A 27,264-nucleotide genomic window follows, 5' to 3' on the forward strand; every position below is an offset into this window, starting at 1 on the left:
CTCCTCCCCGCCCTGAGGCCTGGTCTGGGCGTCTGCATTCTCAGAACACAAGCCTCAGCTGAGAGGGCCCACCATGCCATGGCTTTTGGGTATTTGCATTTTCTTTTCTGAGGACTCCATAGATCAGAGGGAAGGGAGGGTGTGTTTTCAAAAATGTTTCTTTCAAATCCTAACATAAATAGCAAACCAGTGCCACTCTGAGAGACCACAGGGAACAGGGCTTTGAAAGGCCTTCTGTGGAGCAGCTAACACAGCCTGGGGCTGCCCCGGCCTCCTGCCCTCCCCAGTGGCCTTTCTTCTCTCAAAAGCAAAAGAGAGGCCATCAGTTTGGGGCATAAGCGTTTTGTGGCTGCAGCTGCGAACCCACCTGCTTTCCACCAGGGCCTCAAGAGGGAACAGGGAGCACCACCTGGGGGTGTACGGGAAGGGGCTGCTGGCTTCTCCACCTGGATTCCAGCAGCCCCATGAGCCCTGCTCTCTAAACTGGGCTCTGTTTTGGGTTTTGTGTGTTCTGAGAGTTTGCTAGGGGGACAAGCGGATGTCTGGGCCAACAGGGCTAGCCTAGAAAGCCTCCCTCCAGGCCAGGAGCTCCCGGGGCCCAGGTCCCAGGTGTGCAGCAAAGGCGAGCACGTCCTGACCTACCCCACACGGCTCACATCTCTGCCCAACAGACACCAGCGCAGGGGGCCTCATTCTGTCTGGACAGGGCTGAGTTTTTCCTTTGGGTCACTTTACAGTTTTGACGTAGCTCCCCCAGAGGCCAACACCAGCCTTCACGACCACCTTGTGCTGCCCAAGCTGCAGGGGCAGTGGCACCCCGTGTGCTCGCTCTTGGTTCCTCCTTAGGCACACGCACCTGCTGCGGCCATCACCCGGGAGCCTCCAGACCCTCCGCCCTGCTCAAGGCCCTGGATGGGGACAGAGTGTTCATGAAGCCACTTAACCTTCAGAAGGACAAAGGCAGCTTCTGTGCTGCTCAGGGGAGCCTGGGCTGAAGGGCAGTTAGGAGGAGGCTTCGGGGACAAAGGACAGGAGAACGCCAGCTGATGTGGTGGCGGGGTCCTACTACCCAAGGTCAGCTTGGATGCAGGAGCCTCTGCAGAAGCGAGGGCCCCAGGCTACACCCTTTCCCATGGAGGGGGATGGGACTCATGAAAACCAAATCTCCGGAACTGCTGTGGCCTCTGCCTCCACTGCCCAGGTCTCCCTGCTTGAATGTCAGAACCAAAACATGAGCTCAAGCTGCTACAAGTCATTGAAACAAGTCCCCAAGGCTGGGCTGCCAGTCAGACCTAGCACGAGCCTAAGGAACCAAACCAGGGGTTATGAGGCTTCTGGCCTGGGCCAGGGGGGCAGGGGCACGGCCCCCAGACCCCAAGGCTCTACCCACCAGGGTGAATGTGTACTCGCAGAGTTTTGGAAAAGGCCCTCCCACCCCATCCGCTGCTGTGGAGGACCCCAGAGGGTCCCAGGGGAGGACGGGCATTGCTCACCAGGGACATCCAAGGGCTGCATGAGCCACCCTCTTGCGGGGCCTTTTCCAATCACGTGTTTTATTTGAAGAAATGGGCTTTGTGGGGAGCAGACCTTTCCAGCATCAGCTCTGAAGGAAGACCTCAGAGGGAAACAACTGAAGTTTTCAAAGGATTCTCCTCTTTCTCAGGCAACAGCCAACCAGTTGTGGAAGGAAAAGTCCCCAGGGATGGGACAGGTGCTGGGGGCTCTGCCTCTGATGCACGAGTCTCTGCCTCGGTTCCTGACAGGAGGTCTCTTGCTCCACCCTCCAGTGCGGGGAGCTCACTGCTTCCCCTGCAGCTCACGCCCAGTGGACCCTGTCATCTAAGCCCCACTCTGACGTTCTCGGGGTCTCCTGGAATCATGTGGTGAAGCCCCCATCCGTTTCTACTGGATAGCCCCCCTTAAAGGAATCTTCTAGAACAGCTCTCCCTCCCTCCCTCTCTCCCTCCCCAGGGTTTCCACCCACTCTCTCAACCTCACTGAATTCTGCTAACTTAACAGGCCCTTCAAAGGAGACTCACTGTGGGTTCAGACAAAGGCATCATCAAGCCCCAGGAAAATGTATGGCTTTCACTCCTTTTCTTTTCTTTTTTTTAGCATCTGACCTGCAGAATCTTTTAAAGCTGCTTTCTTCCAGGAAGGATTGGAATATTCTAGAAGAGCTTATTCTGCAATGAGCAGCACGCCGGAGTGACAGGCGGTTGGGACGTGAACACCAGCAGTGAGGATGCGTCAGCTGGCCATGAGCCCAAGGGCCCGTCCAGCCCCAGTGCATTTCCCACAGACGTGCCATGCGCTTCCTCTGGCCTAATTTCTTTGAAACTGGGTGCTCAGCACTAGTGCTGAAATATCCATAGGCTGTGGTGGTGGCTGTTACAGAGAAGTCCCTGGGGGTCAGAGGGACATTCAGCAGAGGGACCACAGCCAGCCTGCCAGCAGCTTCTAAGTCCTACAGCCTCACTGCCTACCTCCTGCAGCAGGTGTCCAGGTGGTGGGGTGGGGCATGGGTGCTTTCCCAAAAGGGCCAGCATCCTTATTTTATAGGGGCAAATAGAGGCCCTGAGGGGGGCAGGGACGGCCATCTTTCAGTATCTGTGGGGAGCCTGGTCTGGGATACTTCAAGTTCCATACATGAATACGATGGGCAGTGCTGGCCCGTCACCTGTGCACACCCTTCTGGATACTTCAGATTTCTCCAGGCCACTCATAATGCCTGATACAATGCGAGTGTCTGTAAGTAGTCATCACACTGCATTAGTTAGGAAATAATGACAAGAAAAACTGCACATTTAGAATAAATGCAATTTTCCCCCAGATATTGACCTGTGGATGGCTGTGTCTGTGGCTGGGGAAGCTGTGGCTACTGAGGGCTGACCGTACCCTGCCAAGATCACAGAAGTGAGCTGTGGAAGAGCATCTGGGTGCCTGTGCTCTCAGGGTGGGGCCCAGCTCACTCTGCTATGGCCAAGGTTTCTAGCTGCCCCTCCTTTCTACCAACAGGCACTGGGTGCCGTGGGTATCTCAGTACTGATGTGTGCTGGGGCCTCAGTGGCTCACACTGCCGCAGGGGCCAGGCTCCCTGCCCTTTCAGAGGACACAGGTTGGGCACTGGAGGGTGTGTTTGCTGTGGATCTCGCCCACAGAGGCACCCTGAGCTGGCCAGGGCCTTCTCTGTTGTGTGCAGTGCCAGCATCTGCCTGTTGGCAGGAGGATAAGAGGACATTCCTACCTTCTCTAAACAAACGGGAAGGCAGGGGCTCAGGGCCAGGGCAGCCGGTTCTTGGCCAGAGCTCTGGAGCAAGTCCTCTGCCAGCACTCTGGGAGCAGCCATTGTTCCCTAGGCCTAATTCGTTGTGGAGCAGCTGCCCCTTGGTGTCACACCTGAGTGGTCTGAGGCCACCTCCCAGACAGGAGGTCTGGTGACAGCCAAACTCCCAATAACAGGTAACGAGGTGGGACCGCATGTATTACTCCAACCCAGGGCCCCAGAGACCAGGCACCCTGTGTGCATCTGGAACTCGGCGGCCCTTTACTTGCCCTTGGTGATCAATGTTGTGGTGACATTGCTGGTCAGGGGAGACGGGCAGCAATGACTTCAGTGGTGCAGGCTGACTTTACCTCAACAGCCGTTGGGCTCCTCTCTGACTTGGGTGTTGCAGACCAGTGAGGCCTCTGCTTTCTTCTTGGAATGTCCCACACAGGTGGCCCAGGCTGCCCTGGGCTGGCCCAGGAGTGGAATCACTTGGCTGCCCTCAGTTGAGCACTTGGGTGCCCGGTGCTGCTGCAGTGGGGTCCAAGGGGACCAGGCAGGGAGGGCCCTGGGGAATCCTGGTGCAGCCTGAGATGCGACACTCACAAATTTAAGAAACACACTCACAGAGGCACTGATTGATGTGCTGACCTGAGAGTGTTGGGTCAGCAAGTCCCATGCAGTAGCAAAGGACAGTAGCAAAGGGATACCAGGTCCAAAGAACAGCCCAGGCTGGGTGGGCCCTGGTGGGGCTGGAGAAGGGTGTGGGATCCCAGCAAGGTGTGGGGATGGTGGGCACCCTCCCCATCCTGACGTGGTTCTTGGTGATATTCCAGGCTGAGCCTGCAGCCTCCCCGTTCCCCTGCCATTTCAGTCATGTGCTTTGCTGTAATGACTGTGAGCTCAGAGGCTGGGCCTGAGTGTGGAAGTCGGCTGCCAGCTCCCGGGAGAGAGTGTGCTTTGGCCCTAGCGCTGTGGGACCTGCGCACCGCAGCGTGCTCTGTGGGTGCTGGCACGGCCGCTCCTGCTGGTACTTTTCCATTGGCAATAAACTACTGCTGACTTATTTATACGTCTCCCTGGTTGACTTATTTATTTATTTTTATCTACCTTCCCCAACAAGTTGGAGAACAGGCAGGGAGGCCTGGAAGTCAAGCATCTCCCCACGGCCCAAGCCATGCACAGAGTGGAAAGTTTGGTGCTAATTACGCCCCTGGGACTCTAGGACCCCTGTTGCTGCAGTGAGACTAGCAGGCCCAGGCAGAGGGCATGGCGATGGGCTCTGGAGGGGGAGTGCTGGGTGGGCTCCCACAGGAGGTTCTCCATGGTCAGAGAATAGTTCACACGTAACTACTGTGGAGCTGTGCGGAGGGTCCTGTGGAGCTTCCTGGAGTCCCAGGACCCCAGCCCCATGCCTGTGGTCCAAGGCTGGAGTCCCTTTCCAATGACATTGAAAGCCTCTGATTCAACCTGTCCTTCAGTGAGGTGGGGAGGGAAGGGTGACCATTTGTCACCAACACTGAGAGCAAAAGCTGTCCCTAGTAACCTCATAGAGAAGCCAGAAGTTGTGCCTTTCCTGGGGCAGGAGGGCAGGAGCCATCCCCTGGGGTGTACCCTGGGACCGCTCAGTGATCCACCATCAGCTGGCAGCCTCCTCCTCCTCAGCCTCCATTCTCCTAATCTAGAAAGTGAACAACCAATAAAAAAATTTTAAAAAAATACAAAAAAAAGAAAGTGAAGGGGCGGAGTTAATGGCCTCCAGCTGAGAACTCTAGGGCTGATGGGCTCTTTCTCTCAGTGGAGTGTTTTTGGAGCACCTAATACCCAGCCTGTCTGTTCCCCCAGGGCTTGAGCACAGTTGAGGTGGGGAGGAGCTTCTGAGAGGAGAGAGAGTCTGGAGCAACTTCCCAAGGAGGAGCAGAAGGTGGGTAAATGACTCCCAGCAAAACTGAGTGCAAACAGAAAGCAGCCCTGGCCCCGACCTCTGCACAGGGGGAGCAGGCAGCTCTGCTCCCATCTGCCTGGAGTGCAGCCACCCTGCAGGGTCACCAAGCAGTGCAGGACAACTCCTTAAGGGTGGCAGTGAGAACTGGTGGACTCGCTGGGAATGCTGGGAGGCTGCAACAGGCAGCAGGACCAGGAAGGAAGTCTGCTGGCTGGACTCAGAAAACAGAGCCCAGGTGACTCAGGTCACAATATGTCCTTGTTGGTTGAAAGTCTTTCCAGCCCCTGGCCCATTCTTGGTATACTGTAGGCACATAATAGGTAACCAAGAGGGTGGGCGTCACCCCCAGCTCGACTCCAGCCAACCCTCCTGTTCAGCCCACAGTCCTCTATGTGCCTCCAGGCCCAGCCTGAAGGCAACTGCCCCCCCCCCCCCGCCCCCCAGGCCCTGCTGGGCCCCTCAAGCAGCCTCTGGGCAATGCTCTGCTGCATTGGACTGTGGAGGGACAGTCCCAACAGCCTGCTGGAACCCGGGTCCTGGGGTAACTCCCCACCTGCTATGCGTGCGGTCACACTGGGGGCACCTTTGCCATCTGCCAGGATCTAGCATAAACTATCTTTCCATTTTTACACAAGAACAAACAGACCTGGGAAGATACTTTCCCAGGAAGGGAGGACAGTAATTGATAAGCCTTAGAGAAAGTTTTCTCCCACAGAAACATTTCAATAACCAGAGAACTCACAACCCAAGTCTGGGCAAGAGGGGCAGGGGGGCTCGCTGACAGCGCCCCATCTTCCCTGGCTGCTGCTCATCACAACCATGCATTTCCGACGCAATAGCACTGGAGAAAGGGGAAAAAAACCAAAGAATAAAAAAACCAAGACCAAAACCAAAAAGACACCCTGGAAGTTTTCTTGGAAATGGGATATTTCTGGTTTCCTCCCCCACCCCCCATTACTGAGCCTTGAACCCAGGGGAATTCTGCCACTGGGCTACATCTCCAGTCTTTTTAATTTTTGAGATCGGGCCTTGCTAATTGCTGAGGCTGGCCTTGAACATGCCTCCTTCTGCCCCAGTCTCTCAAGTCACTGGGACTCTAGGCAACCAGCAGCAATAGGGACTGTCACTCCTGGAGATTTCATAAGCTTCCTCTCTAGAGCACCTGAAATCAGGCCCAGGGCTGGAGCAAGGACAAGACGAATAGGCTGTGGTCCGTGGGGTCCCAGTGGGGAGTGGGTGACACCTGGTGAACTGCGTGGTTGGGGGCCCAGCGCAGAGAACAGCCCTACACTGTCTTCTCCTGTGCAGCTGAGCTCCTAACACTACCACTTCAGTGTGGAACAATCCATCATGGAGACTGAAGTCATTTTCTCAAACACCCCCAGTTAGCTCTGAGGGGAGGAGCAGCAAGCTGCCCCCATCTGCAGAGGTGAAGGGTTGCTGAGCTAATAGGCACTAGCCCCTACCCTTTAATGGCTACAGTGACAGGGAGCAGCCCAGCCTTCTCAGAAGTCAAATGGTCCTGCAGGAAGCTCCAACCCAGGGCCTTGGGGAGCTCAGACAATGAGGGGGCTGTGCTGAAAACTGGAAAAATAAATGCAAGTGGCCACAAATGCGGCTCCTGTGGTTACTGCTCAGGCTGTGGTAGACTTGGGCAAGGTGAGTGTGGTTCTCTGGGCCAGAGTGCCCTGCTATGGCACTGGCTGCCCCAGGATCTGTCCCCTGTAACCCCCCTGGGCAGCCCATTCTCCCACTGGGACACTTTGCTGAAAAGGAAGGGGCACATCATATCAAATCTAGGGGCTCTGGGGATCTCTTCACTTCCTAGGTGATGCCAACGGAAAGGCCTGTCAGACTGCCAGCCGCGAGGTGAGGCTCCTGGGCAAGGCAAGCGCTCAGGACTCAAGTGACCCGTGGAATGTTTACTTCTGCATTACAGAGGCTGAGTGGCATGCTGAGGTCCCACAAGTCATCACTGTATGATGGAGCTAGACTTCAAATGAGAATATTTCCTGCTCTGCTCCAAATTGTGCCCTTCCCCACCACACTGCCCATTCTGTCACTGCCTGGACAATTCTGACACAGCCCCTCTCTCCTGGGTCTCCTCCAGCCTGTCTCAGGTGGAGGGCAGGCGAGCCCCATGAAATCTGTGCCACAACACCCTCTGCCAGGGTCCCGAGTCGGGGCCACTGGGTGCTCCTCTCTGCCCATGGCCTCTGCTGTCCCCGACTCTCCCTTGCCTCCCTCCTTCAGAATAACACTTCTACCTAGACCAGTCCAGAGGAACGTGTGCCAGAAAAGTGGCCTCCTAAGAGAAAAGAGGCCCTGCTCTGTGGTGCCTGCTGATTTCCGTGGTGTAATCCTCCCACCGTGGCTGGCTTGGCTGCCCACGTGAGTTCGCTGCAGTGGATCTGGGGCGAGACAAGCCAGATGAGCTGGCCCCAGCAGGCACTGCACGTGCCTCGGAGCTGGCAGGGGCTGAAGAGGCCCTGGCACTGGAGTAGAGGGCCCACGAAGGACATACAGGTGATTCTGGGCCATAAAGGGCACCGATTCCAGCACCTAAAGCACACTGTCATCTTTGTCACTTTGCCAGTCGAGAGGGGCCACACAAAAATACTGTTTTCTTGAGTGCTGAGGACATGGGGGGTACATTTTCTTTACCACGGGGCAACTCAACTAGCAGAGGTTTGGGGCTTCGTGCAAGGCTCCCTGGGAAATGGGGACAGGATGGGTCTTCTTCAGCCTCCACAGAGCTCCAGCAAGGAAGCCTTTGGAGCCTCACTTCCCTGCAGCCATTTCCTGGTAAATGGGGCCATGTCCCTGTCATGCTTGCTGGTGGGTACCTGGATGTTAAGAGTGGTGGCAGGGGGTGGTTGGAGGGGGCTGCTGTCGGCAAAAAAGCTGGCTTTCTCTAATCATTCCACAGGCAGAAGTGGATCTGCCACGTTTGTGGAAGATGCCAGGCAGCAGGTAAAAGAGTTTAACAGCTTGTGGGAGTTCTAATTAGGGAGCCAATTATAACTCGATTGACCTGCCTTGCTTTGAAAGGCCTGGAAAAATGCATATTATCCTTAGGAAGAAGCAGATTTTGCTTCTGGTTTGTTCTGGGAGATCCCCGCAGGGATTGCTGGCTTGGGCTGTGGTTCCAGCCCCACGCATCTGTCTGGATCCCTTGGACTAACACAGAGGATGAGAGACACGCTGCAGGGACGTGGGGCCCTGTAGGGAGGGGCTGCTTTCTGCAGTGGGCCTGCTTTGCTTCTTCATTTATGAAGAAAGACAGAGCATCATGCACCAGAGGCTCCCCTGCAGGCCTGGGCCAGCAGTTTCTGCAGCATTTGGAAGGACACTGGCCAGCATTTCTATTATGAATCTAATCGAGGCTGACCTTTGGCAAGGCTGGGTTCCAGGCTGAGGGTATGTGTGTGGGTGCGTGCGCACATCCAGGATCCCTGCCAGTAAAAGTCACTGTTGTTACAAACTTGGGGTCACCACCAACCCCTGGGGGACTGACAACTGGCAAAGAGCTGAGTTTCAAACAGACTCTTAGAGGGCTGGTTCATATTTCTCCCAAGATCTAAGCCATGGCAGTGGTCATTAGACACCACTGAAGTCCTGACTTATGCACATGACCACACCTAGTTCTCCCTCAGCCTAGTGAGATGGTGCCACTGTCTCCATGCACTGAGGAAGGAACGGGAGGCCCAGAGAAGCCATGCTGCTTGCCAAGAGCCCAGGCTCTTTGTGTGGAGGCTGTTGCTCTAATTGAAGCCATTTCTGCTCCTGACACTTAGCCAAGGGTGACTTTGCTGACCGAGACCCTCCTCTGCACAGTGGCATAACCACTGCATGGGAACAGGGCCTCATATGGGCCACAACCCTAAACTGGTGGCAGGGTAGGGCTGTGGGAAGTAGGGCTTGTGAGTCTGGCAGAGCCTGGTCCAAATCCTGGCCACAAAGGGATGGGGAAGGAGGGAGGAGACTCTGTCTACACCATCAGCAGCTCAATTTCCAAATGAGTCAAATTTCCTCCTGCTTCTTAAATGCTGGTGTTCCTTGAGGGCTGTCCTAGACCATCTTTCTTCCTCTCTGGGGTTTACATCCCAGGTCCAGCTTCAGCTGTCATTTACGGGCCACAGTCCCTCCCCAAAGCCACTGCATCAGCCTAGTCACATGCAACTTACAGACCTGTCCAGGCACATGCACTGGGGCATCTCTGTGTAACTGATCAGGTCACCTACCTCAAGGTGGCCAGTGATATCTGCCACCAGCCTCTTTCTTCTACCTGCTCCTCCTCCTGTGTCCCCTTACGTTGAGGAAGGCCTGAGAGCCAGCCTGAGCCTTAGTGACTGTCCTTAGTGACTCTTAGTTCCCAGTAACCTGCCCTCCACAGCAATCTCTCCAAAACACAAACCTGGTCACATTGACCTTAGTTGTTTAAATTTGATCCTAAAAATCTCAAACCTGTAGAAAAGTAGAAAGGCTAATATAAAGAACACCTACTTACAAATCATCTGAGTTTAACAACAGTTAACCTTCTTTGCATTGGTTTCATCTATTTTGGGGGCAAGGGTAGTATTTTTATGGTGAACTAAGGCATTGTGACATTTCACCCCTAAATTCTCTCTAAAAATAATGAGGTTCTCTTATAACCACCCCAACACACCTCACCCAGCAGAAGCCTCACCGGCCTCGGCTCCCTGCTCTGCATGTAGGTCTCCCTGGGTGTCCCACACATCCCCAGCAGCTGGCTTGCTATCCATTTAAACTCCATCTGTCCCTGACTTGTGGAAGAGTCTCACCTCTACTCAGCTGCCAAAACTCAGCCCACGGGTCATTCCTGTGAAACGGGTCCCCAGCCCCACAAGCACAGGGCCCCGTGTGCCTGCGCAGCTGCCTGTCTGCCTTCTGATTTGCCTTGTACTCCCATGTTGGTGTTTATGTCTCTCCCTCCAGGTGGAGTGGCTGGGGAGCTCCTGCACACATCTTATCACTATCATCTCATTTAACTGGCACAAAACCTGCCAAGGGACTGGCATGCTGAATCAATGTGAGGAAGTGACTGACATGGTCTGGATGGCGGCTGGCAGGCCAAGTGCTGGGCTGAGCCCTGTCCTCTTCACAAGGCTTTTGGGTGACTAACTAGTTGATGTTCTGAAAGGCTCCCAAAGAAATAATACCTGCAAAGGTATTTTAAGAGATGGGTGTTATATAAACACCAACCAGATTTTAAAAAAAGGGAGGACGCGCACTGGTGGAGGGAGGAGAGGGATCATGCGTCCATCCACGGGAGAACTTGGTGGGCAGTGCACAGCACCCACAGAGGCTCTCCTTGGCTGTCAGCTCTCAAAGGCCTTCTCAAGGCTCCTGGAGACTGGGGCTTTTTGGGCTCTGGGGAAGCTCTCAGGTGTTGGTTTGCTCTATTTTCTCCTTTCCTAGGGGTTGGGGGGGCCGGTGTCAAGGCCTCAGGGAGCCAGATGAGGGGCAGGGTCTCCTCCAGTCCTGGCACCCTCTCCACCAGCTGCTCTAGGAGGAGGACACTGTCATCTAACTCCACACAGGTCAGCAGTGCCCACGAGGGTACTTGCCAGGTGGTAAGAGGAGTGCGGGTGGGGCTCTGTGCCCAGGGCTGGAGCACATTCAGAGTTTGTGCAGGGAGAGGGGCTGCCTTGGCTCCAGGACAGGACCTCCCCAAGTCTGAGGGTTGAAATTTGGCAATTCCTGGTGCATTTGTCATTCCTTCCTCCAAAGCCACCCCTCAGCCCCACCTTCTGGCTTGTGAGTGGGCTCATAAATCCCTGAAGCTGGTGGTTCAGACACATTCCAGCTCTGGGCAGCAGGGAGAGGAAGAGGCAGGCGCAGGACAGTGGCTTCATTCCAGCAGTGAGCCAGAGAAAGGGCCCAGAGCCACTGCTTGAGATCCTGACCCCCCGCGAGGGCGGGGAGGAAGCCTGTTTCCCCCTTCAGAGCAGGAGACCAGGCTTCCTGGGGCCAGGATCTGCCCTGAAGCAGTTCAGAGAGCTGATCTCTTACCCAACCCCAATCCGAGCTGGCATGCGTGCGGCCCGGGTTCGAGCCTCAGCACCACATACCAACAAATAAATATTTAAAAAAATAAATATTAAAAAAAAATTAAAAAAAAAAAAGAGTGATAGATCAGGACTCCAGGTGTGGCTGCCACTAACTGCTTTGGCCCTTTCCTTGTCTGGCCTTCTCCATCTGTAAAAGGGGCCCTCAGAATAGAAGGTGCAGAGGCGAACACCTCTAATCCCAGCGGCTCAGGAGGCTGAGGCAGAAGGATCCTGAGTTCAAAGCCAGCCTCAGCAACTGCGAGGCGCTAAGCAACTCAGTGAGACCCTGTCTCTAAATAAAAATACAAAATAGGGCTGGGGATGTGGCTCAGTGGTCGAGTGCCCCTGAGTTCAATCCCTGGTACCCCTGCCCCCGCCATAGGAGATGTGAATGCGATTCTAGATCTGCAATACCTTCAACTGTCTGGTGAGAGTCAGGTCTGGAGGTTTCCATCTCCACCTGCCATTTTAGGCCCTCATCTGTGCTATGGGGAGAGACTTCTCCAGGCAGATGTCCTTCTTAAAGCTTTGGGACTAAGAGTTTTAAACTTGGCATGAAGGTCCAGACAACGGGGAGGCTAGACAAGGCTCAAAGAGCCTGTGAGCACTCAGCGGGGAGCCCCTGGGGCCAGCCCAGCAACGGGAAAGTAACCCAGGCATGAGTGAGCTGGACCCTGGAAGCCCAGCAGGCCCAGAGTGCTACCTTCTCCTGGGGACAGCCTCCTTTTGAGTTCAGAGGCAGGCGTGTGGGGGAGGAATCACAGCAGCAGGGCTAAAATCCAGGGGGCCAAGGATGAGGAGGGGGAGTTCAGGACCATTATCCACTAAGACAAAACCCAGAGAAGCGAAACTAATCACCAGACCCAGGCCAGGGGCAATAACTGTGCAAAGCAGGAAGGCAGAGAAGCCTAGATGTCAAATCACACTGGAATAATGGCACAGAATTTCTAAGAATAAATGCCTTGGACAGAAAATGTCAGATTTGAAAAAAAAAAATTAGCTCATGATGACTAACGAGAAGCTGAACTGAGCTGCCCGCGGCTCATCATCCAGGTCTCCAAACGGAAAGTAGAAATAAACACAGAGTAGATGTTTTCCTTAAGGTGAAGGGAAGGGATTCCTGGTGAGCTTCCATTTCAGAGCCTCCGCTGGGCCTGTGTCACTTCTGGGCATGTGACTTCTCCTCGGTGAGAGCGGGGACCCCAATGCCAGCACCGCAACAGCTGCTGCAGCAGTAGGAGGGATTTGAAGACCACACAGCTAGCGCATCTGCGGGAGTGTGCCTGTGCCCGGTGACAATCTGGGGGAGGGTGTAGGTGGGGGGGCACACAGGGGCCACATGACATAGAGCAGAAGCTCTCCTGGCCCAGAGGACATTCCTTTTGCTTCAAAGAGGACGCATATGCCCAAGAGCCAGAAAATGTTACACACCCGAAATACGGTTTCAAGAGGAGCTTAAGACATGGCGTATGTCATCAGAAACTCAATTACCAGCCCCCCATTACTCTGACTCCTCCCTCTCTGGACCTCCCCACTGGCTTCACACCTCTGACCTTGGCATTGGCAGGCTTGCTTTTGGGTGGGTTACTGCTTCTGCTGCCATCTGCCCCCAAAGACAGGTTGGTAGCACCCTGTAATCCCAGTTAACACAGTGTGGGTGTCCCCATCTTCCCCAGAGAAGCACCTGCTAAGCCAGAAGGTACCACTGAGCCAAGGTGAGGCTACTTGCCTCCAGAAAAGCAGAGGACTCTGCCCTGGACGCCACACTCACAATCCATGGGGGGAACCACTTTACGAAGGGCTGAGGCTGTGTCCTGAGTCATCATCCAGGGGCAAGACAAGACCCAGGATATGACAGAACTCTACTGCTACACAAGTCAGCTGACCCAAGGGTGCAGGGCTTGGACTGGCTTTTTATTTTCAAACATAAAATGATATTTAATGATCTCTGTATGACAAGTGGGGTAAAGGACCATCAGTCCTGGGCTAGATGACAAGCTCCCTCTTCCATTCCCCAGCACATCAAGGGCTGAGACTGTCCCTTCCTTGGTTATCTGAACTCATAGGACATGGGCAAAGAGCACTGGTCTATAGGGCTCTCTGGGCAGAAGAAAGCCTGCTGCTGCGAATGCTCGGTCCTGATTCCCTCAGCCTCTTCCACCTTACCATGTCTGACCTGGTGGCCTTGGGAGGGTGGTCGCTGCCCCCATCCAGGACCCTCTAGCAGAGGGCTGTCCCCCCAACCTTGTCCCCCACTTGGCTCCTGGAGCAGGTGCTACAGATCAGCCTGGGGATCTAGCTGTCCAAGTACACCTGGTCGGAGCTGCCTTACAGCCCAGCAGCTCCTCTCTAGATCCAGCTGCAAAGCACTGACATCCTGCTGTACCAGAAGGTTCTATCAATTAGCCCTGACTTAGCCTCTGTGGTCTCATGTGAAACCAGGCGGCTACACTCTCCAGTCTTGCCTCAAAGTCATTTCCTGTGATCGTGGTCAGAAAGGATTGTGCCCAGGCCAAACCAGCAAACACCCAGGGCCCTCTGCACAAAGAAATTATAAACCTGGTTGTTTAAAAATAGCACATTCTAGTGGCATCTGAGCAAAACCTACTGAAGGGCAACAGCACCCAAGGCTCTGGGCCTCATCTGTGATAGGGGCATGATGCCTGTCAAGTCGTCACTCCCAAGTTGTCACTCCCTGTTGCCCCCATACCTGTCTCATGGGCCACTGTGCTCCTCAGGACAGGGCCCTCCTCTCAGGGGCCTTCCTGTCCAGAAAGACACATCCATGAACAGGGACATCCACGGGGGCTCAAGAAGGCCTTCAAGAGTCAGAGTCAAACGCTGAGAGTCCAGAGGGCTTCTCAGAGGAGGTGACAGTTGAGTGGGGGCCCTCCAGATCAAGGAAAGACCCCCACATTGGCCATGGGGAGAGTCCTCCCTTCTTCAGCAGCCGGGTCTGGCAGGCAGAAGGCTGAAGGCCCAGCTTAGCTTCCCTCAGACCAGCCAGAAAAGTCCCTACCTGAGAACCAGTCACACCAGCCAGGCCTCTGTCCAGACCTTCAATAAGCTGGGTCACAGGCTGGACAGACAGACAGCAGGCAACACTTAACAGGCAAATGCTCTGGCCAACCACCAGCCAAGACAGGCTCACATGTCAGCCCCTCCCACCAGTGAAGTGTGGTCAGGGGAGCAGGGACAGGGACAGGCTCAGAAAGGAGATGCCTTCCTCACTGTCAAACAGATACAGAGGAGCTTCCATCAGGGCGTGACCCAAATTACAGAGAATGACAGGAAGGTTCATAGCTGGTATCTATGGAGTGTACACACCCTGTATTAGCTCACTGAATCCACACAATAGCACCGTGGGGGGCACAGTTGTGATCCCCATCTTACTGTGAGAAACAGAAGCACAGAAGGGTTAAGGGATCCACCTCAGGTCTTGGAGTTAGGAAGTGGAGGCTGGACTTGAACCCACAGCACCACACTCTCAGCCTCTGCCTTCCTGTCACTGAGGCTCTCCACTCCTAAGTGACTACCATCTTCTTGCCTGGTTTCCTTCTAACCTATCATGTGACCTAGGGCAGGTCACTAAAAGCAGTTTTCCCCATTAGTGAATTTGAAATTCCCCATTTCACCAAATATTGGTACAGGAGCTTCACATTTCATTAGAGAGAAAAAAAGTTACATACAGGCCACGTATTAACCCTGGAAAAGCCTGCTAGGTGTCAAAGGAGTCACCATGCAGTGCTCGGTTCCAAAAAGGGAGGGTGGACCAAACAGCAAAGACCTCTACCTCCCATGGAGCCTCTTTCCTGCAAGTGTTGACCCTGGTTAGACTGAGCCGTGACGGTACAGGAATCAGGACCTGGTGCCTGTCAAAGAGTGCTACTGGGAAGCCCGCCACAGCACAAGGGAGGACATCTAGACATTTGATAAGCTTTTCTTCAGAGAAAGAAAGTTGCCCTTAATCTTGAAAGCCTTTTTTTTCTTTAAATTCTGAAAGAAAATAAGATACAATTAATAGACTATGGTCAAGTTTTGCTTTCTGTCAATCATTCTTTCTACGTATGGAAAGAAAAAGCTGAAACCTTGGATGAAAAAGACCTGTTTCTAAAGATCAGCTGTGAAAGGGAAAGGGAAGGATATTTGGATCCTTTTTTGTTGTTGTTGTTGTTGTTTGTTTTTTTGGGATTAAACCCAGGGGTGCTTAACCACTGTGCCACATCCCCAGCCATTTTTATATTTTATATAGACACAGGGGGTCACTGGGTTGCTTAGGGCCTCGCTAAACTGCTGAGGCTGGCTTTGAACTTGCCATCCTCCTGCCTCAGCTTCCCAAGCTGCTGGGATTACAGGGGTGTGCCACAGTACCCAGCTAGAATTAATCTACCTGTACCCAGGTTTTACCCAGAGTTACAAGACGGACCAGAGGCATCTCTTCAAGGGAAAACCAGGGAGGTGCGGGTGTGCAGCCCTGGGCTGCCTGTCTCTGTGCTGGGTCCCCTCACTCAGCTACGTATCAATCAGCCAGAGGCGGTGACAAGCCCGCCAGTCCCTGCAGTTACTGCACCTTCTTGCTCCTCTCTCCTCCGGCAGGGGCACATATTGGGAACCAGGCTGCCAACTAGTAAAATACGAGCCACAGCAATTTCCCAGATCTCAACAAACAGATGGACGCTTTCAAAGACCGGCGAGAGCAAAGCAGCAAAGTTTCACGATTTAGCAGAGCCAGGCTCCCTCTCCCCACTCAGGCCCTCGGCAGCTCCCGCCAGCCACGCAGGACGGGATGGAGCGTGGCATGTAATAAACAAGCCTGCGGCCTGAAGGCAGCTTAAAGGAGGCTCTGTCTTCAGGGCTCTTTGAACTTCAGAAGAGCTGCCTGCTCCTCAGAGCAGGGTCCTTAGTCAGATTTGTTTGATGGACCAGCATTCTGCTGTCTACCAAACGACCCGCCAGTGCAGCCTGTGGGGTGCGCCCCTTTCCCAGTCTGCAGTCAGCATGGCCGCCTTCGGGTGTGGGAAGGAACTATGAAGGAAGGGCGTCGTCTAGCATCGCGCCATGACTTCAGCTGTCCACCACTCCTGGGGTGCCTGGGAACAGGGTTGCAGCCACCTCGGGAGCAGTTTCACTTGATGCCCCTCCAGACTTCTGATGCGACAGAGTGCATGAGATCAGGCAGGAATCTCAGAGCTGTGCGTGACGCCTTAGCCCAAAGCCACCCAGCCAACCCAGAGGCTTTCTTGTCTCACGGTCCTGCCCCAGGAGCCAGGTCGGGCTCCTATGTGGACTGGAAACACAGGTTCCCACTGAGCCCAGTTCCCCTTCCAGCAGCTGCAGCACCCCCAACCCGAGGACCCAGCTGAGGCGAACAGCACTCCTGCCACAGCCCTCGCGCAGGCGCCTGCCCCTCCGTCCACATCGCCACATCCATCACCCCTCTCTTCCCAGTGCCCCTCCCTTGCCCAGGATGGCTCCATCACAGTCTTCCCCTTCCTGAAGCTTACCACCTCTCTACTCTCACAATGGCTTCCTGTCCTTCCAGGCCATGGGGACCTCACATTCAAGGGGACGACCCCTTTGTGCTTCCAATTTAGGTCCCTTCACCTCTTGGCAGCAGCTGAGAGCGCATTTTTACTGTCCCGGCAGACTCTTTGTAGGGACTGCCCATCCTCAGGTGGACACATGGGTCCTCCTCCTTCCTGATATGGGTGGACACACAGCTGTGTCACTAGTGCCTCCACTGTCCCCTTCCCATGGTTCTCTGGTCCTCTCCAACACTGCCTTGGTTACTTCTGCCCCTGACTCCATGGAGTCCGCTCTGCCAGGCCTTGGCTGATCCCGCCATCTGCTTCTGTTCTGCACCTTTTGCAACCTGTCAGATGTGCTGAAGGCAGACTGTGCCCCCGCTAACATCCAGGAGTCATGCTCATAGCCCAGCCATAGCCTCCCCTTCCAGCCACGCAACCCTCCTGGCTCCCTTCCACGATCATCTCTCTCCTGAAAACCCTTGTTCCTTTCTTACCTTCCAATCTCACACAATGCCCTCAGAAGCCCAGACTGAGGCTTATCAGAGGGCAACCAGATGTCCCTGTTTGCAGAGTCTGTCCCCGTCCTGGTAGTTCTGTCCTTGGCCTGGGAAGTCTGGCCAGGCAGCCGGTCTTCTGCTCCCCAGTCCCACTGCCTGCCTCTCCCTCCTTCCCTCCATTCAGAACATAGACTGACTGGCTTGGAAGAAGCTGCTCTTTGCTTCATTAATTCATTTTGGGACCTGTGAGCGAAAGGCTTCTCAACATGGTAGGCAAATAAATGTAAATTTATACATTTGTTCAAAACTAATACGAAAACATGGCTTTAGATTTTCTGGGAAAAGCCTGATCACTCTGATTCCTCCCGTCAACATGTTCCTTTGTGATTTCTGGGCCCTTCAGCTGCTGCTCCCTTAAGGCCTGCCCACCCTCGGCTCCCTTCCCTCTTGTCGGTGCTACTCATTACCAAGGCTGCCGCACACCTGGCTCTCCTCTCCCTTCTCACTGTGTGAATTTAAATGCAGCTATGAGGGCTAAAGCCATTAGAAAATTGCCAGCTTCCCCTAGGGTTTAATCGCCATCTCTCTTGTCAAGCCTGACCTCCAGCTTTCTTCCAGGAGGTCTGCCTGCCCCCAGTCAGCGCTGCTTCTTAACAACGTCAACACGTTCACATGTACATGAACCAAAGCTCCCTGACGAGCTGGCGACCTGGCACGTGCTGCCACTCATACCCGCAGAAGTCTGTCGGTAACTGTTCTCACGGCCAGCCCAAGCTCCTGTCTGTTCTCTGCATTTCTCTGGGCCACCATCAGCCCCTGGTCTCCACCTGTGACAGGTGGCTTCCTGCCTTCTGGACAGCTCCTTCTAACTGTTCCTCCAGTGTGGCCTTGGAGTGTCAGGGCTGTGACAGGCACACCTTCCATCCTGGGCTTTTTCCATGGCCGTGATCTATTTTGCTATCTGTTCCTTCCCTTGGGACCACCTTGGTGGCTTCTATGACGGTTTCTGAGGCACTGTCTTCCAACTCCTGCTAGTCTTGGCTTTCTGGACCTAGCCTGACCTGCACAGCCTCCCTGCTACCCCTCGCCTGCTCATATGGTCTTCTCCCTGCTATCAGGTGACTGTCCACACCGTGTCTGATTCCACCTCCCTCTCCACCTCAGCCTGGGGCCCGTCTCTTCCCCAGACTCAGGCCTTGAAGGGCAGCTCTGATGTCCCTGCTTCCACTTAACTCAGGGGTTTGCAAACCAGTCTGGTTCCTGTGAAGGCAAAGATAGGACTTCTGGGACATAACAAGTAAATGTGGTTCTTGTACTGACTTGGCCCATTTGTGAGGCTGAGGAAATGGAGGGGGAGTAACTTGCTCATGACCCCAAAGCCATTAAGTGACAGTGCTGGGACTACAGCCCAGGCCGGTCTGGGGCCTTAACCCTTGCCCCTGGGGTATATGGCCAGGGCCATTTTTCTCCCTTCCTCCATCCACAGCCACAGAAAACGTCTTTTCCATGTAGCTGGGTAGGGTGTCTCAGGGCTGAAGAGTCTGGGGACACCAGGGATTGCCCCTCCACGGGCACTAGCAGGTCCAACAGTGTCAGAATCTGCCCTGGGTTGTAGCAGGGGTCCCTGCAGCAGTGGGTGGGCTCTGGGAGCAGGCTGGGGAGAATGCAGGCCAGGTGTATCATTCCTGAGGACGGCAAGGAGTGTGCCAAGCCATCCTTTGGAATCCCCCTGAGCAGTTAATGACTTAAGAATCTCAACTCCTCAAAATCTGTAGGCCTGATGTGCTCAACCTGCCTCTGATCTGGTGACTCTTCTAATATATCAGGATGTACCTACTTACTCATTTGTTATTATCACTCTTTTCTATGGGTCAGTGGCTGCCACATGGGTGTGGTAGGCTAGGCCCATTGTCCCCCTGGTCCTGGCTTGCCAGGCCCCTGTGCTGTGCACCTTGTGTTTGTCAGGGGCTCAGGTGTCTTGAAAAGCTCCAACAGGGAAACAGAAAACTCTCCTGGTGCGATTTTCCTATCTGATCTTTTGTCTCATGTGTTCCCCTTGGAGAAAATGAGAAATACTTCTTTGACTAATTCATAGGCCCCGAGGTGGAAACATGCTACCTCCTTTTAATGAAAAGACTGGGTACATGGTGATGATATACCTCTCCTGCAATGCTCCAGCAAAAGCTCGAGGATGTGAGAAGCTAGCTTCCCAACAAATTCCTCTTACAACACAAGACAAAAATTGAAAGCCAATGCAATATTTTTAATCAAACAGACTAATGTTTAGATAATATGTAAAATTATTTATAAAGCTGCACCAAGCGACAGCACACTCATAAAGGAAGTTGGAAAAAATTAAGTAGCTATTATACATGTAAGATTTGATTTATTTTTAAAGCTGAAAATGACTGTCTTTGGTTTTCTATTTAATAAGCATCTACTAGGTACTTATCATGTGAATCACTTTGTTTGGTTCTCACACAGCCTACCAGGTTAAGTACCAGCCCAACTTGCAGAGACACCCAGGCTCCTGTGGGTCAAGGATAAGCCCAAGCTCACGTCCAGCTCCAACTCTTCGGAGCACTCTTCTGCGGTGCCTAATTCTCAGTAGGTCAGCATGATTCTGCTGAAAACCAGTAGCCACGGCTCAGCCCCTTCTACATTTGCAACACTTGTAAGAAATGGCAAGAGAATGAAGTTTTTTTGATCATCTGGAGAAGATTTTTCTAATTAGTAAACAATGCCTCCTCAGTGCTGGCCCTGCTTTCACAGCTTGTCCAGTGAACACCTGCCTTTTGCAAGAAGGACACAGAGCCTTGGGCCTTCCCTGAGGTTCCAGAGTGAGTGAGTGATGACCTGGGACCAGAGCCCTGCACCCTGGTCCAGTGCTCGATCTCGTGCATGGCACACCACTGTCTGATGGCGGTGCTCAGCTCCAGGAGGCTGGTGACCGGAGGGCACCGCAACCTCATTATGAGGCTTTTCTTTCCTGTGGTTCATTAAGTCAGGGAGGTCCCACCACCAAGAACAAAACCAAATCTCAGAATCTGAGCCTGGCATGCAGCCCAGGGAAGGGCAGTGCAGCTCCTCGCCAGCTCTAAAGACCCGTTATGTCACGTTTCAGCTCAGACTCCCACAGGGAGGTGACAGCAGATCGAGGGCTCCGTATGGTGTGGTCCCACATACACATTAGCAACAGACAGAGCCCTCCAGAGTAACCAGCCTGCTTCCCACCTGACCGACCGACAGGCCAACTCCAGGACCTCTCTTGAGGATTGTCCATGGCAAGGGGTAGGGGAGCAGCAGGTCCCTAAAAGAGGGGCTTGTACATCTTGGGGTGCTGGCACACCTGTGCACAGTATGGAAACTGGGATGACTCCCTGACTGAGCATCCCACCTCTCAGTGCAATATGGCCAGCCCCTTCCAGACCCTGACAGGAACCACCTACTGGCCAGTGCCCTCAGAGACAAGCTGGAATCTTGGACCTCTGAAGGAAGGCAGTCCCCAAGTGAAGACCTTTGTTCTGAAATCCCCTGAGGCATGGACATTCCCTTAAAGTGGCTGCTACAAGAGAGACCAAGAGGACAATCAGTGCCCAGGACCATAGGAATGTCTCTATCAAACCAAGAGCCACAGGGTGGCTTGGACTGCTGACCAGAAGGCCAGTGACCTAAGCTGGCCCATGGCACCTAAACAGGATCCAGGTAGGGTAGCTACGGTTATACACTGTCAACTCCCAGGTGCCACTGGCATAAACAACCTCAGGAATGGCCTGTGGCTTAGTGCAACAGGACAGTCTGACAAGCTGACTGCATTTGACCTTCGGAACCAGTGTTAGTGGACATGAGCCTCCGGCAGCTCCTAGGACAATCCGACCTAGCGGCGGGGCCTCACGCAGCTCTCACTCACCAGCCGCTGCATGCTCTTCACGTGGGTAGGGCTGATGGACAAGGCTTCCTCATACCACCGCTGCGCTTCATCCATGTTCCCACGGAGCTCCGCAACCTGGCCCCGCATGTACAGGACGTTGTGGGACATTGGGAAGAGGTTGGCAGCTTCCTGGGTACAGGCTGTGGCTTCCGCAGGCTTCCCAAGACCAATGTAGACTTCAGCTGTGGGAGGAGAGCAGAAAGCAGATGCTGTCCCAGTTCACAGCCTGTGGGCAGCTGTCACTCTGCTTGGAACCTCTGTGTTCCCCCATGGGAGTCTGGCAGGGCAGAGCCAGTGGGTCCCCTACCCCTGAGGACAGGCTACAGGCCAACATCCCTCATGCCCATTTCTGCCAGGGATTCTGGTCACTTGTGCTGTGAGCCTGGGGGGGCCCTGCCCACCTCAGAGGATGCCTGTCCTCAAGGTCCATCTAGGCCACTGCAGCACCTGGCCTGGCCCTGCCCTTGACTTTAACCACCACAGAGAAAGGGCTGAACGGGCACATAGCCTTTCATAGGGTGACGACTCTGCCCGCCAGCCTGTTCTCCTGATGCCATGAGTGTGACAAGGTGACAGGCGGAGGCTCACATATTTAAAGGCACAAAATAAAATGGCCGCCCTCCAGACCTGGCCCCCTTCTGGGAAAAGTGACTGCACCCTGGGGATTCTTAGCTGTTAAGGTCACCGAAGTCTTTGAGAAACCAGGCTGCCACTTTCAGAACAAGTGAGGAAGAATCTTTCTGCCAAGCCCAGGCCTCGGTCCTCTCACCTCTGCCACCCTGGCTTCCCCAAATAGCACACCACACGTGCCAGTGCCATCTCTGTCTTGCCACACAGGTGTGCCACGCAGGTGTCCATGTGGGAACACTGTATCTGCCCCTTGGGCTCCTCTCCCAAGCCCTGTCTGAGCACAGCACCACCGTCTTTCCCCAGGCCGGGCCTGAGGCTTTGGGAACGCTGGAGTCCTCTTGTCTCTCCAGGGCCACCAGGGCCACATCTGTCAGGTCTCCTGCCAGAGTCCTCTTCCGTGGCCACTCTGCTCTGCACTGAGCAATGTGATCCTTTTCCTGCCTGCAGGGCAGCGAAGGACGCTAGGCCTCACCCTGATTGATGTCCCCTCCTGCCCCTCCAGGCTGTCAAGGTGGAGTGTACACACACAAGTGCTCAAAAAACAGGGTGAAAAAAAACGGTAATGCTTTGCCCCTTTCCTCAAGTCCTCACAGAGTTGCACGGGAACTTCTTCCACTGCTACAGGGCCTCCCGGTCACTTCTCCTGCCTCACGGCCAGCCTGTCCTCCACAGACACTGTCCACCAACCTCCAGAGGCAGAGCCTGCTCAAATCCCCCTTGCCGAGGCCTTGAGCTTCTGCTCCCCTTCGGCATCTCCTGCCAGGTCTCCAGCCACCGACAGCCACCTACTCTGCCTCAGCCACATGGCATCCCACTTCCTTTCCCTGCTCAATTCTACTTCCTGTGTGTCCCTAGAGGGTAAGCTGTGAACTACACAAGGGCAGGACATGTCTGTGCTGACAATGACTGTTACCCCAGGGACCAGATAGCGGAGCCCAGAGCTTGGCAGGGTGAGAGAGAATGACAGTGACTGACAGCAGCTGGTGCTCCTGAAACTTGCAGGCTCAGGGGCCTGCCCATTCCTCACTGCATCTGCACGGTGACCCAGAAGGCACTGCTATTTGTCCCCATTGCACGGATGAGGAAACAGGCATAGAGAGACTGTGTGCTTGCCCAAGGTCCCAGGGCAGGTCAGAGGCAAAGGCAGTCCCAGACCCTGGGAAGTCAGGCGTGGGCCTGGGCTCTTGGCCTTCAACAGTCTCCTCTGGCCCAAAATAACCTCCAGACTCCTGTGCCTGGCAGTGACCAGCCCACGCCTTCTGACCCCGTGAACTTCTGGCCTCTTCTGGCGCCACCAGGCTCTGGCACGGCAAGTGCTGTTCCATACGAGAGCAGGTCTGTCTGCCTCTGTGCTTTTGTCTGCTCTGTGGCCTCTGCCTCTGTGAGGTCAACCCCAGGCTCCTTCAAAGCCCAGCTCAGTGGCCACCATCCCTGGAAGCCATCTGTTCTACCCCTCCTGCCCCTGTAGCTCTCTGCCCCCATGTGTCCTCGCCAGCATTTTCAGAGAGTCTGGTGTATACAGTGGACTGCAGACCCCCAGGGCAGGCTCTGCTATAGCCCTGTCCTTCTAAATCCCCCGGTTTCACCTTTGTCACCCGGCCAGTCCCTCTCCTCAAGAACTCCCACTGCACTGGTGATCCTACTCACGCCACCGACAGTCTCCCCAGGCCAAGGGAAGGCCTAGACAGAATGGGCATCACCCTGGCACTGTGCCCTTCGTCTGCCAACCCCTCTTAACAGCAGCACAGAGAGCTGACGGATTAGCCCAGGGTCTTGTAGAGGACAGTCCCAGAGACTGAGGCAGTTTAGGTACAAAGTCCTGAGCACTGAGGTGGCAGTGCCCTGGCTGTGCCTGCCTCATCTTTCTGGGAGACTCAACAGGTGCCACACCACACTCGAAGGCGACAAGGGGGATTCAGGCGGAGCCCTGTGCATTCTGGGAGATGAATGCCCTTGATGACGCCACCAGGCTGTCTGATGTCTTTCGGGAGCAGACTCTCTCCAAGTGTTCGCCAGGCCAGGTGGCTGTGACAGTGTGGTTTTGGGTTACCCGAAGGCCTGGAGAGCGGTGTGGAGTGTTCTTCTCACTGTACACTGGGCTCCCGACCTGCTTCCCTGTGGGTATGTTCACACACTTCGAGGATCCCGGGCCTGGCAGGTTGGTGAGGTGCAGATTGCTGGCCAGCCTGGGAGCAGGGACTGAGGGCTTCCAGAGTTTGCATAAGAATCAAGTGGGAGGAGCCTTCAACACCCATGTGACAGAACACATATAAGTCCTGTTCCCCGAGGGTCCTCTGAGAACCCCATATGACACCAATATTTTATTTATCCCATTTTTTCATAGGCCTCAGGCCTGATGCTATTGCTTCCCATGAGGAGGAAAGAGGACAGAGAATAGGGCCACATCTGAACTTCTTTCCAGTGCCAAAGAAGTGTCTGGGGGGACCTACGAAGTCAACAAGGCTAGAGGCGGATGAAGCAAAGAACACCCAGCCTGGGTTGCTCCGAATCCCATGTGAGCTCAAGCGGGCACAGGTCCTGCAGTGGTTTAGGAACTCTCTTTACCAACGGCGCCTCTTTTCTCCAAAGAGCTCTTAGGCCACCACACAAAAGGACCCCAAAGAGCAGGTGGCTTGGCTTCCCCCTTGGTTTGTCCCCACATCTTGCTTCTGAGGCACCACTGGGGTTCCCTGCCACGCACAGTGTCTCGAGTCCCTGGAGTATCTGGTGCTTGCTGCTGGGAGACGTGTGCGACCCTCGGCAAGGCAGTCCGTTTCCTAGGCCTGTTCCCTAGAACAGTGGTCAGCATCTAACAAGGTGCTGGGAGCTGGAAGCCCAGAGTGGGAGATGGTGGGGACAGCGGTGGGGACAGCGCCAGGGCAAGCCTCACCCCTCCTGGAGTCTGCAGGTGGTTACTAAGGAACCCTGCAGCTGTTATGCTGAGTCAGGACACCTGGGGATCCAGGCCCAGCTGGTCCATGTTCCCAGGGCTCCTTTAAGACAGCCCCTGCCTCTCCAGGAGGAAACACAATGTGAGGGCACAAAGTCTCTGACTTTAGGAAGGAAGCTCTGGTGGAGGGATTTCCAGCGTCAGTCAAGGACTAGGGAAGAAGAAGGAAGGTTCACTGAGGCTTTCCAACATTCCTGGTGTCACCACAGCACACGGTCTTCTCCGCTGGGACGCACAGCTGGTCCCAGAATACTACAAGGCCACAGCATTCACTGTGAGTGCATGCTGCTCGGAAAGCCTGGCCTGGGCATCCACAGATCAGATGAGGCCCGAGGTCTCCCCAGAAGAGGGTGCCGTGAGTGTCCATTCCTCACCCCTTGCCTGGGGCTGGCTGCCCTCCTCGTGTTCCTGCAGCCGGGTCCTCTCCCTTCTCCACCTTCATTCTCTTCTGAGGCCTTTGGTCGCATCTGTTGGCTTTAAATCCAAACTCCCAAATGCGTGTTTCCAGCCTGAATCTGAAATGTGAGGCAAACACACAGCCGCCTCCATGGCACTGTCACTTGCATGGCCTTGGGCATTGGACACTTCAAAGTTCAGACAGGACCCCAGAATCCCCCGACTCCCTGCCACCCTGGGACATCAGGTCTTCCCCCAGCTGCCCACTGCGGGAGACGGCACTGTCCACCACCACTCACTGAAACCCAGGGCTGGGGATTCCTCCTTCTCCATCACCCCTCATCTTATCCACCAGCCGGCCCCATGGGCTCACCCTGAACGTGCATTGCAGGCAGACCCGGCTCCCACCCACGGCAACCACCTGGGACCAGTGCTCCCCACTCTCCTCCTGCTTCAAGTCCTCCGTGAGCTTGTCAGTGCTTTTAGAATTGGGTTCAAAGGTCTTGACATGGCTCCTGGGGGCACAGCCCATCAGACTCCTGCTTTGCTGCCTCCCTTGGGCCCCTTCCATCCCAGGGCCCTTCATTTCTCAGAGCTCGTGCTGCCTCCAGGCCTTCCCAAGGGCTACCTGGGCCTCCCCTGGTCAGTGCTGTTGGAAAGTGTACAGCCTCCTCTGTCTGGCTGGGGCGAGGCCTTTTCTCCAGGAGGTCAGAGCAGCCTGGACTGCTGCTTCCTGGCACTTGGTACCTTGGGGCTTGGGTGCTTCGGCAGCTGATTTGTCCCCATCTGTGAACTCCAGGAAGGCAGGGACTGCGCCTGTCTTCATGACCACTGAATTGCAGAGCACGGCACATAGAGACGCTCAGAGTACTGAGTTGAACAAACAAGGGCCTAGTGAGGGCTACGGTGAGGGTTCTGGGCCACACTGGTGGCCTTGGAATGCAGGCCTCCCAACATGTGAACCATGCAACCTCAGACGGGTGACTTGATGGCTGGGTCTCAGCTTCTTCATGTGGGGTGAGTGGAGTGCACAGTGTACCATCCCATGCCAGGCTGTGATGAGGACCAAACAATCTAAGCCACCGAAAGGCCTCAGAATAACACCTGAACAGGCACTGTGCTTAGTAATGCACCACAAACTGTAGACCATTAGCCAAGCCCCAAGGAAGGAGGGGTGGGTGGGGCAGAGCTGACCCATCTAGACCAGCACCAGGCCTGCCAGGCCTGGCCCTGGGGACTTCAGGTTCTCCCTTATAGGTGCTTCCTGTACCCATATGTGCACATATGGTGGGTCTGGGAGCCATCCTGGTCTCATCATGGATGTACCACCACTTGACATTGTCCAGGCAATCTCCTGGCACCTGAGAGTGGGCAGGATGAAGGCCACAGGTCACACCAGAGCCAAGGAACTTGTGAGTATCAGAGATTTAGATTTCCAGCAGAAATCAGAAAATCTGAAATTGCACATCTAAGAATAGCCACTGGTTTCGGCTGTGAGAGGTGCCAAAGTGAAAGCTATAATTATTAGTAAGTAACAAGTAAAAATTAACCACCTACCGCCAAGTCATTTTTAGCTGCCAACCCAACATGGGACTTGAAAGATGGGGACCGGGAAGCTGTGTGGCATGGAAAGTATGTGGTCCAACTTGGAATTACCATGACTGCATGAGCTTCTGCTGCCCACCAGTGAGGCTTGCAGCTGCAGAAGGAAGGAGCATGGTTCTGAGGAACTCTGTACGAGAGTCACACCCCACGTCTGCTCCAGCTCTCCTGACTTCTGCCCCAGGGACACTGCATGGACGCTCCCATCTGTCTACCTGGGTCCCCCTGCTGCAGAGTACAGGGAAGACCCTCTCTCTGACCTTCTGTATAAGAGATTATATATATGAATAGAACTTTCAGAGACCAGAATGGGTAGTTGCTTTCTAAATATCATGGGAAGACCAGATGTTATAGGAAAAGATCGATAAATGTGGTCAGGGCAAAAAAAAAAAAAAAAAGACAAAAAGACAAAAAAATATGAGCACCTACCACAGACGTAAAAC

General features: G+C 54.5%; 1 protein-coding gene across 5 annotated transcripts in view; it reads right to left on the reverse strand.

Annotated features, from left to right (window-relative positions):
- The window catches only part of TTC7B (tetratricopeptide repeat domain 7B), a 230,839-nt gene that overhangs the window by 8,774 nt on the left and 194,801 nt on the right, over positions 1-27,264 (reverse strand). For 4 of the 5 annotated variants that reach the window (XM_081290635.1, XM_081290634.1, XM_081290632.1 and 1 more), the window contains one exon: positions 21,223-21,425. The exons of the other annotated variant lie outside the window; for it this stretch is intronic. In XM_081290635.1, the coding sequence (XP_081146761.1) occupies positions 21,223-21,425 (203 nt within the window). The remainder of the gene's footprint in view (positions 1-21,222; positions 21,426-27,264) is intronic. 5 annotated transcript variants of the gene reach the window in all.

Source organism: Spermophilus citellus, assembly GCF_964194105.1.
Source record: "Spermophilus citellus genome assembly, chromosome: 4".
NCBI classification, from domain to species: Eukaryota; Metazoa; Chordata; class Mammalia; order Rodentia; family Sciuridae; genus Spermophilus; species Spermophilus citellus.